Genomic DNA, 10566 nt, shown 5'->3' on the forward strand with positions numbered 1-10566 from the left:
TAACGGGGCTTCTCCCCCCTCCCCTCGCTCGCAGGAACGCGCTGATGTTCAATAACGAACTCATGGCTGACGTTCACATCATCGTGGGCCCGCCGGGTGCATCCAAGAAAGTTCCTGCCCATAAGGTTTGTGCAGATAATTTTTGGCTTTTTAATACTGCTGTGTGTATCGCCTTCTCCCCCTGCCTTACAACGAGTTCCACTTTTTTTTTTCCCAATTACGGCTCTCATCTAATCTCAGAAGTAATTCACATACGCTGCAATTAAAGGGAACAGTCTAAGGCAGTCTTCTGCCTCCACTGTAGCTTTTAACTTTCCGTAAGTGTAGCTGTTATCGAAAGCCAGCACGCTCAGCTATTACTGATACATATTACTGAGGCTTCTCTCTCTTTATTTTCCAGTATGTTTTGGCCGTTGGTAGCTCTGTCTTCTATGCTATGTTTTACGGTGATCTCGCAGAGGTCAAATCTGAAATCCATATACCAGATGTGGAACCTGCAGCCTTTCTAATCCTATTAAAGTAAGTGGCCACTACAAGTCTACTAATTATGTGGAGAGAATCAAAGTAGCTTATAAAATATACATCTCCTAATTGGCATTGTGCAATACGCACTTATTACTGTTTACTTAATGTGCTGACAAATACTGAACGTCAGATTTGCTGCCAGCAAAGATCACTATAGATCGGTCTTTTGTGGCCTATATATTTTTTTCCTAAGAAACTATTATTTTTTTTTCCTATCTAGATATATGTATAGTGATGAAATAGACCTGGAAGCTGACACGGTTCTGGCTACGCTGTATGCTGCCAAGAAGTACATCGTGCCGGCCCTAGCAAAGGCCTGCGTCAATTTTCTGGAGACCAGTTTAGAAGCGAAGAACGCTTGTGTCCTGCTGTCTCAGAGCAGGCTCTTTGAGGAGCCAGAGCTGACCCAGCGCTGCTGGGAAGTGATTGATGCTCAAGCAGAAATGGCACTGAAGTCAGAGGGCTTCTGTGAGATAGATCAACAAACACTAGAGATCATTGTAACCCGGGAGGCGCTCAACACCAAGGAAGTGGTAGTTTTCGAGGCTGTTCTCAACTGGGCAGAGGCTGAATGCAAAAGACAAGGGCTGCCGGTTACGCCACGCAACAAGAGGAATGTATTGGGGAAAGCTTTGTACTTGGTGCGGATTCCGACCATGACTTTGGAAGAGTTTGCCAATGGAGCTGCCCAGTCCGACATCCTCACCCTTGAGGAAACTCACAACATATTCCTCTGGTACACAGCCGCAAATAAACCCAAACTAGAGTTTCCGCTGACAAAAAGAAAAGGACTTGTACCTCAGCGATGCCATCGGTTTCAGTCGTCTGCATATCGCAGCAATCAGTGGAGGTACCGAGGGCGATGTGACAGTATTCAGTTTGCCGTAGACAAACGGATATTTATAGCAGGACTGGGATTGTATGGCTCAAGCTGTGGCAAAGCTGAATACAGCGTCAAAATCGAACTGAAGCGCTTAGGAGTTGTCCTTGCTCAAAATCTGACAAAGTTTACCTCTGACGGCTCCAGTAACACTTTCTCTGTGTGGTTTGAACACCCTGTGCAGGTTGAGCAAGACACGTTTTACAATGTAAGTGCTATTCTTGATGGTAACGAACTCAGTTACTTCGGGCAAGAGGGAATGACTGAAGTCCAGTGTGGGAAAGTGACATTCCAGTTCCAATGCTCCTCGGACAGTACTAATGGAACCGGAGTACAAGGAGGACAAATACCTGAGCTCATTTTCTATGCATGATGCATTTCACCTTGATTGTATTCCAATACTGCAACCATGCACATTAAGGGATTTTTCAATTTTACTACGAACTCTGCAGCAGTATGGAATGTTATGCTACTTACCTATCTGCTACATCAGGCTATACAAATAAGTGAAGGAATGCTCTTGAATTTAATCTTATTTTATTTATTCATAAGCTATTTGACTTAATTATTAAGACTGCAACAAGCAGAAAAATGTTAAATTTCGCACGTACTGTGCATTTATTTTGTATATAGATAACTAACTTGCAGACTGCAGCTGACTTAAACAGAATGTTCTAAACTAGAGCAGTTTACAAATCTGTGAAATATAAAACATTTTTACTTGCCCTAAATCCTGTGTACTTGATCATTGCTGATCTTATGGCTTGCGTCTGTTAATTCCTCTACAGTAGTTAACGGGGGTGATGATACTGTAGTCTGTCCCCTGTGTGCATATACACAGGGCATTAGCTATCGCTGCAAATGTAACTGAGACTATCTATCAGCAGCCTTTATTTTCCTTCACAAAAAAGGGGAGCTGACATCTGTGGAAGCTCAGGGTTTTTTGTGTAATCAAAGTTGATAAAAATCATCCTGTGGTTATATTTGAAAGGCTCTAATGCCCATTCACACACATCGTCTTCGTTAACCTCCACAGCCTGCCCTGCAAACAGCAACACTGACACTTGCACCTGTCAAACTGCACCCCCTTGAATGGCCCGAGTCAAGACATACACATGAAGCTTAATGCAGCGACAGGCTTTATCACAGATTGAGCCCAGAGCTGCAATACTGGCAGCCACTATCTAAATATACATCCCATCCTCACATTTAGGAGCAGACATCAGAAAAATACTTGCAATATGGTCTTTAAGTTCATTCAAAATTAGTAATTAGAAGTAAGCCACCTTAAACTAAAGCTGCTAGATCTTTCCTACCCCTCTGTTTTTTCTAAAAACATAGTCCCAGCCACTATCAGCAGTCATTTTATAGCTAGTACCCTTAACTTTTCTCAGAGAGTGATAAAAGTAGGTTTTTTCTCAATGTCTCAAGGTCATTACAGATGAGTCAATTAGAAATACTTACTGTTCTTTATAAATCTCTCTTCTCATAATGACCTTGGAAAGAATACTCAAACAGCAGTCTAAACCAGTATGTTTTTCCATGTATAACAGGTACCTCTACATTTAATTTAGAAGGGTTTTCTGTTTGCTTTTTCCTAAGCTGCATTAATTTTCACCTTGAAAGTAAGCTGCAGTACAAATTCTGCCTGTTCTTTCTTAAAAAAACAGAAGTAATGAAAAATAAGAAGGCAACTGAATCAGTAAAAAGAAGAACTTTTTACCAGACATCAAGCTATGCTAACGAGGCCAGCACACCGCGATGGCTGATAGCTGTGCACTGCCACATACTATCTGGATGCTGTCACGACAGTGCTCAGTATGTGAGCTCCTGGTTCTCTTGCTGCAAAGGCAGGCAGTTACGTGCCCAGCTGAGTGCATCTGAAGGGGAGCGCGCGTGTGTTGTTCTTGAACACAAAAGGCATCTGATTCTCTCAGTACAGATGAAGGAGAGTGGGAGTGAGAGTGGGTAAAGATACAAGAAGAAAATTCCTGCACAGAGGTGGGTAACAGTCACAAGACCTCTCTATAAACGCACTCTCTTAACTGGAATTGGCATGAATTCCCTTGCCTTAAAGGCTACAGCCTAGACAACAGCTTTTTTACCCTTTAACAGGTTAAAACGCACCTTCCTATCACTGTGTTACAATTTCAGCGATGACTTACTAACTAAAAAGTTATTCGCATGCTTGGAAAAAGTTGCTCCTCATTTTCCATCAAGCCACTTGTATTTCAAGCACTGAACGCCTCAGCTACAGGTGATGGACAGATAGTAAATTTGGCAAGTATTTATCAAACGTTGCATCTCTCTGGAATTGCAGTGTGACAGGCCTGTGCAAGCTTGTAGACGCACACAAATTTATTATGCATCAGCCCATTGTCTTAGTATAGCTCAAACTACTCTCAGAAAAAGCAACAAAATTATTTGTAAAAGAAAATAGCATCTAGCTCCCAAAAAAGTCTTACATAAAGGAAAACAGGCTCTAGTGGTCAGCATTGCTGTTCGGCCTGGATTGATTCCAGCTTCATTTTTAAGTTACCACTTTGGTATTTAGCACACAATACTATGGATATATACACACATACATATATATTCTTTTAAAGTAACCATGCAGAAAATATACCCAAATACTCAAAAGTCAACTCAAAAAAAAATACCTATGGCTGGAGCATTTATGCAGAGTTCTCTGGCCAACAGAAGGAAAGTTTTTCCCAGCACATACACATTCACCTATTAAAAGAAAAAAAATCATTATTTAAATCTTAAACCACAAATGTTTTTAATAGAACATTTATGCAGAAAGGAAAAAAAACCCCACACTTTTGAAATCTTAAAACAACCTGCTTTAAAAATTTAACTGACGTAATACAAGCGGTATTCATAGGTACAGAATAATACTTGGTGCTTGTCAAAAGCTGCACAAATTAGTATTGTAAACAAAAGCACAAGTTTATATTGAAAAAATTACAAAAAGTTATTCATCACACTCTTCAGTGGGCTCAGTGTTGCTCTGTAGTACTTGGCAATTTTTCAGTTGTCACCTAACATCTTAAAGCATTAAGTAGACTTTAATATCAGTATATATAAAGTGTTACTTATCTTGTAACATAGTAAAACCTGAGCAAATACTCACAAGTTAGTGCAAATTTCAGCTCTGTATGATCACGTGAAGTGGGATAATTAAGTATTGCACAAGCACACACCAAACTTTTCCACCAAAGCAAGGAGTGGTGCACATGCCCCAAGGGTTATTTGTCGTTTCTTACTGTTTGGACATTGCCCCAGATCACCCTACTTCAAAAAAAGATAAATCAATTCCGAAAAACCCTAAACCACGCCAAACCTGCTAAGGAGCCAGGGACAGAGCCCTGCTCCCCTCCCCTCCTTCACTGCTGCACTCGGGAGGATGTAAACTGAGGGGAGGAGTTACTCTTCATACTCTGATTTGCAATTTATAGCATAGGCAACTACATTTGTATTTTAAAAGTCTGAGGAAGTTTTCTTTCACTATCTTAAGATGTGTTTTTGTGGTCAGCAAGAAAGGCAGGATATACTTCAGTTCCCAATCGGCTCCAAACGTTCCCACGAGGCTCCATGAACACCTTGCTCCCCCAAGGCACATATAAAGGTCAAAGTCAGTAGAAAAAAACTTCATCCTCCTACACTACAAACAAATAGATTTTTTTTTTTTTAGGATAGTATATACTCTATTGCTTTCATGTAACAGAACTGCCCCTCTCTTTCCTATGCCAGGATAGTGAAGGTGTTTACTAAGCAGTCAATTACACAACAGAGTTGTTGATTATGGTACAAGCCTATGGAAATAAAAAAATCCTGTTACTAAGTATATTCTCTTTCAGTTCACAAAAGAGCTTTACCAACATTAGTTTAAAAGCAAGCTTTCCTTCCAAGCGTATAGATGCTTCTACCAAGCTAGCAAAAATAAATTTATACATTTAAGCAACAACAACAAAAAACACTGACACATTTTCACCTAGCACTTCAAAATTTTTCTTTATGGGAAAATGTTCTTAACATGAATTTTTCTCAAATTTAAAAAATGAGAACGTCAAAGAAATCCTCAGAATGATCACGTATCCTGAAAGTGACTGCCCAATCAAGTGTGCATGATATGATGTTAATTCATTCCATATTTAGTGGAAGGTACTGAATTTCTTCCATGCCTTCTCTGACCAGTGGTTGGTCTGGTCTAGAAGATACAAAAGTATAGTCTTAAAATTTACCATCCTTTTTTTCCTGAAATACCAGGCAACATAGAAATACTGTTCCATGGGAAGTAAGTGAACAAAATATACCCTTTGAATAAGAAGCCTATTTCTTACGAAATAAGTCACCAAATTTTATACAGAAAAATAAGCACCTACTGAATCTGGCAATCCATATAGGAATTTGAGAGCATGTGAGTTTCCATGAGCCACACAGCTAGAACAGACCTTACTACAGCAAAATATCTGCAGTGTTTCAGTTGGCTTTAGATGCTCTAGATTCACTATAAGTTTGGAATGGCTTGTTTTGACTTTTTGTCTAAGAAATATTAACATAAAGAGTGGAGGTTTGGCTGTAGTTTCAGCCTTCTAAGTTGGCTGACCAAGTTACTATAAATCTTAAACCTCATCACTTAGATCTTGTTCTGCAAGGACAATTTCACTGCACTCATCAATAAAGTCACTTCAGTGGAGCCAACTACATATGACGTTTCCATCAGAGGCTTCACAAACTCATCTAGTTCTTTCATTTTAGTCTAGAAAAAAAAAAAACACTCAAATTCAGACAAGTATTCCTCCCTCTGGCTTTTTTGTCACAACATCCAAATACTTGATGTTTGCCCCCATCAAACCATGTCACTCTAAGAAACTCCTCCCAAGCAAACTTTCCATAAATGCAATCATCAAAGAACAAATAAATATGAAGAGGCATAAAGAAGCAGGGTTTTTTAGTGAAGTTCTAACAATCAAAGCGGGTGCCAAATTAAATCTAAAGCAAAGACAAATGCATAATAAAATTGCTCGATTACTGGTTTTTATCTTCTTCTCCTTGGCCTAACTAAAAGTCTCCAGATCCATGGTCTGTTTGAGAAGTAACGTACTTAAATCTAACCTGCTTTTCCACTTCACCCACATCATCAGTGTTTTATGACCAGCTTCAAGGTGTAGGCGGTGTATTTATACAAAATAATAAATTCAAATAGAAATGGTACATCAGGGAATTTCTTTCTTTTGATCACAAGTGCATTTCTTCGCAGTTTCTGGTTACTACCTATTTAGAAAGAAAGCGTAATATACAGTGGATTACGTGCTCCATGTTGTTTCCCTCATGAAGCTCACGCGTTTTTAATGCCAGGGTAAAGTCACAAAAAGAATCGGGAATATTCAATTGCTTCCAGTTTTCCTGGCAAATCAGTAGGAAAAGAGACTTCAGGCCCTCTCAAACAATACACTTCTCATCTTTAAAAGTTACCAGATATTCACAGGTTCTGGGGCATTTCTCATAAATGGGAAATTAAAGATGGCATAAAGCTCACCCAGAAATCTGTTACGGCATTGACCTGCTGAAACATGATATTTAAGAACTTTTGGGTTTAGTGGAAGAAGGCCCTTTCACCAAAATTTTATGCCACTGTCACTAATTTCAACTATTACTCACACACACATCCTGTGACAGATGAGATACGATAGATATCTAATAGGCATATAGTCTTTCTTTACTCTCACAATTTGTATGGTTTTTTGCACTCCATTAAGCTTAGAAAATTAAGAGAATTAATTTAGAGGCCTACTTTAATTTCTAGTTCTTTCTTCATTAAGAACTTCGTATAAAAATTCATATACTCCAATCCATCAAAAGCTTAACAGTCTAAATTTAGAACCAAATGACATTTGCATTCATAAAACCTGATTTTATATGAGTCCTTAGAATGGTGAATAAACAAAAATGCCCTTCTAAAAGGAAGTCTCTGGCTTAGACTTGAATTGGTGCAGCTTTAAAGCTTACCACATTGTCTTCGGACTCTTGTCCCCCGTCTTGATTTAAAAGGATCATACTGAAAAACAGTATTTCCCCAAACTCTCCCCAATCAGAACTGTCAAAGTGTAACAATTGTTTTATAGACTTTCATAATACTTGTGCTCTCTGTCTATTTTGATCAGATATTAACATTTCCTAAACTTGATGCAATCACTAGGTTTGAACATTAATACCTAATACAGAGAGTGGTGTCAACCTCTGTCAGAGGGGATATTTTAAAATATCTGCATACCCTGATAGTTTTTACCATATTATTTTACATTCAGTTCACATTTAACAGAAAAAAATTACAAACATATGGACCTGCCACTGAGTTGTTGGTTTGTTTTTAAAAAACCTAAATTCTTCAGCAGGAAGACATCTTTCAGACAAAAAGTATGTGCTCACCAAGGCACTGGAGGGGGAAAAAAAAAAAAAAACACAAAACAAAAAACCCACAAAACACTGATGTTTTTACCCCTAAGTTTTTACAGAGAACTTAAGATTCTGTAAGATGTTGTCCTTTACCAATAGTTAACTTCTGCTCCTGTTACAGAAGACTATATTAGTTAAAAGGGGGCATTTGGAGAAGGAATGGCTTCCAATTATTCAGTTACATCTTTATAGGAAGATCCATCTACTTGTTATACTCTTTGCCCGTCACAGTATTTTTTGGAGACAGTCTTTTCATTTCACATCTGTCAGTCATCAGATGCTGATTTCAAAGGGACACTTCCATAGGCACTCTTACCCTTTCATAATTTCCTCTTGCTTTCACATCATGCCTGATGTGTTGACAAATACCAATATACTTCCACTTTTAGAAATAACAACAAATACCTCCTTTTCAGTGACACAGGAATTCAGCTCTTCAACAGTCTAACACCTTCCAGAATTTTAAACTCTCTTTGGGAAACAGGGAGTCTCCCATTCATACAGTTACCAGGTCACTTCACTTTCTGGACAGTAGCAAAAAATAAAGCTGCAATCATTGAAAGTTTTGCTTGACCGTAAGTTCCATAAATTTATAAATCAATACTCTTTCACTTCAAGCAATTTCTAAAAAGGCTTTTCAAGACAATGGTGTGGCATTCTGGAAAAATATTACAAATGGTGACGGTGGTTAAGGTCTTCTGCCTTTTAGAAAGACAAAGACCAAGCAGTTGGAACGCGATGAGAAATCACACTGTGAAACATCCATGGCTGGTTGCCTAAATAATTAAGCAAGCATGAAAAGCAAATGAGTTTTTAAGGAGAGTGTCTGTTGCTGGGGAAAGAGGCACCTGTGGTTATTTGATTCATTATTAACATTTCTAGTATAGTAATGCCTGAAGGTCCCAACCAGGTTGTTTAAATTAACTCAATCAACATAGCAATTTGCATAGGGGCAATAAAGGCAAGCGCAGTCAACATGTTAATAACTTCAAATGAACAAAGGGTATTAAAAACTGAAGCAAATGAGTACAGTCTTTAAAAAAACCTCTATTTTACCTTTCTCCACACAATAAACTGAAACTTCTTATTTTTTGGATGCATATTGCAACCAGAACATTACATTTAACCTTGAAAGACAATACACAAAACTACAAACATGTACCAAACCCAACTTGTCAGACTGCAGTTCAAAAAGAGACACAGATCAAAATTAAGCAGCTTCCTCTCATGCTATACTTTAAAGCGTTGCCTTCAGTCTGGGGACTCTGAAGGGACAGTCTACTTTTGCCAATCACATATGTAGTAGTCCTAGCATTCTTCCTCCAACACCACAGCAGTACAATAAACCATTATCATACCATCTATGCAAGAAAGTCGAAGAGGAATTTGCAACAAGCATAGAGGAATCACAGAGGCCAATGCTGCCTTTCAAAAAAAAAATAAAAACAAGTGTACAAAAATAACTCGCAATAAAAATCCTTCTGGACAAGAAAGTACTGTTCCTTCACTAGACAAACTGAAGAGAAGAAATAGGGGATGAGAGTTGTGTTTTGAAGTGGAAGAGAGACCAAAGGAGGACTAGACCAAGCAGGTACCAGTTACTGATTTTCACTTCTTGTACACCCCCTTCCCTTATCTAGAATTGTAGTATAGTTCAGGTTGGAATGGTTCTCGGGAGGTCTCCAGCCCAACCTCCTGCTCGAAGCAGGGTCAGCTACGAGAACAGACCAGGTTGCTCAGGACCTTGAAAACCTCCATGGACAAAGACTTCAGAACTGCTCTGAGCAAACTGTTCCAACGCTTGACTGTCCTCGTGGTGAAAAACCTTTTCTTGATATCAAGTCAAAACATCTCATTTTAATGAATTATGTCCGTTGCTGCTAATCCTCCTGCTGCGCACTCCTATAAAGAGCCTGGCTATGTCTAACATCTTTTCAGTAAGCATTAGCCTTATTTAACAGCAGGACACACCACAAGGCACACTAAAAATTATATTCTACTAGGCTGAAACTGGAGATCAAAGCACTGCCAACACCTCTTCCCAAAGTTTTTTTATGACCACATTGCAAAGACCATGACACTGGAGATTACAAGAGGCTAAAAAAGAAACTGCATTTCCCAGGATGAGAAAGGCAGCATTTCACCACAATGAGATCAAAACTTTAGCCAACTAGTTCTCCAGGTGGAAGGAATGAGGTGCTCTGAAAGAGGTGAGCAAACCTAAACTACTCAAAAGTTGGGCCAAGGGTAGACAAGCTTTGCAACTCTCCTAAACAAGCAAGGCCTGTCGCTCAGATTGGACTAACAAAAAAGCAAACAAAAGGCCTGATTACAGACCTCTCTAAAGATTGTATTTGCAAGTAAAATGCAGTATCTGAAAATATAAGCTAGTACTTTCCTTGTCAGAGACTGATGACTGATCATCCTTCCAACTCAATCAACATGCAGCATGGCTCTGCTCTGCACAAGGAAGGAGCCTGATTTGTAGCAGTGGTCTGGACAGTTTCAGTTTATTTCAGATAATGCTTTAAAGTCTAAATGTACCAGAGGCATATTGAATCTGACCACACTTTCAACAGGAGGTTTCCAAGACATAGGACATATTTCACCTGAAGATAAAATGGGAGAAAAAAATACCAAAGAAATTGCCTTACCAAGTAAAAAAAAAAAAAAAAAAAAAAAAAAAAAAAAAAAAGAAAACA

At 38.8% G+C, this 10566-nt stretch overlaps 2 protein-coding genes across 3 annotated transcripts in view; one reads left to right on the plus strand and one right to left on the minus strand.

The window, feature by feature from the left end:
* BTBD6 (BTB domain containing 6) overlaps positions 1-2136 on the plus strand; it is a 3104-nt gene extending 968 nt beyond the window's left edge. The window contains exons 2-4 of the mRNA XM_019470506.1: positions 22-125; positions 401-519; positions 746-2136. Coding sequence (XP_019326051.1) covers positions 22-125; positions 401-519; positions 746-1778 — 1256 coding nt within the window. The 3' untranslated portion in view covers positions 1779-2136. The remainder of the gene's footprint in view (positions 1-21; positions 126-400; positions 520-745) is intronic.
* BRF1 (BRF1, RNA polymerase III transcription initiation factor subunit) overlaps positions 1-10566 on the minus strand; it is a 180398-nt gene that overhangs the window by 98388 nt on the left and 71444 nt on the right. For both annotated transcript variants that reach the window (XM_009273366.1, XM_019470509.1), the window contains exon 5: positions 4063-4135. In XM_009273366.1, coding sequence (XP_009271641.1) covers positions 4063-4135 — 73 coding nt within the window. The remainder of the gene's footprint in view (positions 1-4062; positions 4136-10566) is intronic.

The sequence above is a fragment of the Aptenodytes forsteri genome, unplaced genomic scaffold, assembly GCF_000699145.1.
Source record: "Aptenodytes forsteri isolate BGI_AS27 unplaced genomic scaffold, ASM69914v1 Scaffold479, whole genome shotgun sequence".
NCBI classification, from domain to species: Eukaryota; Metazoa; Chordata; class Aves; order Sphenisciformes; family Spheniscidae; genus Aptenodytes; species Aptenodytes forsteri.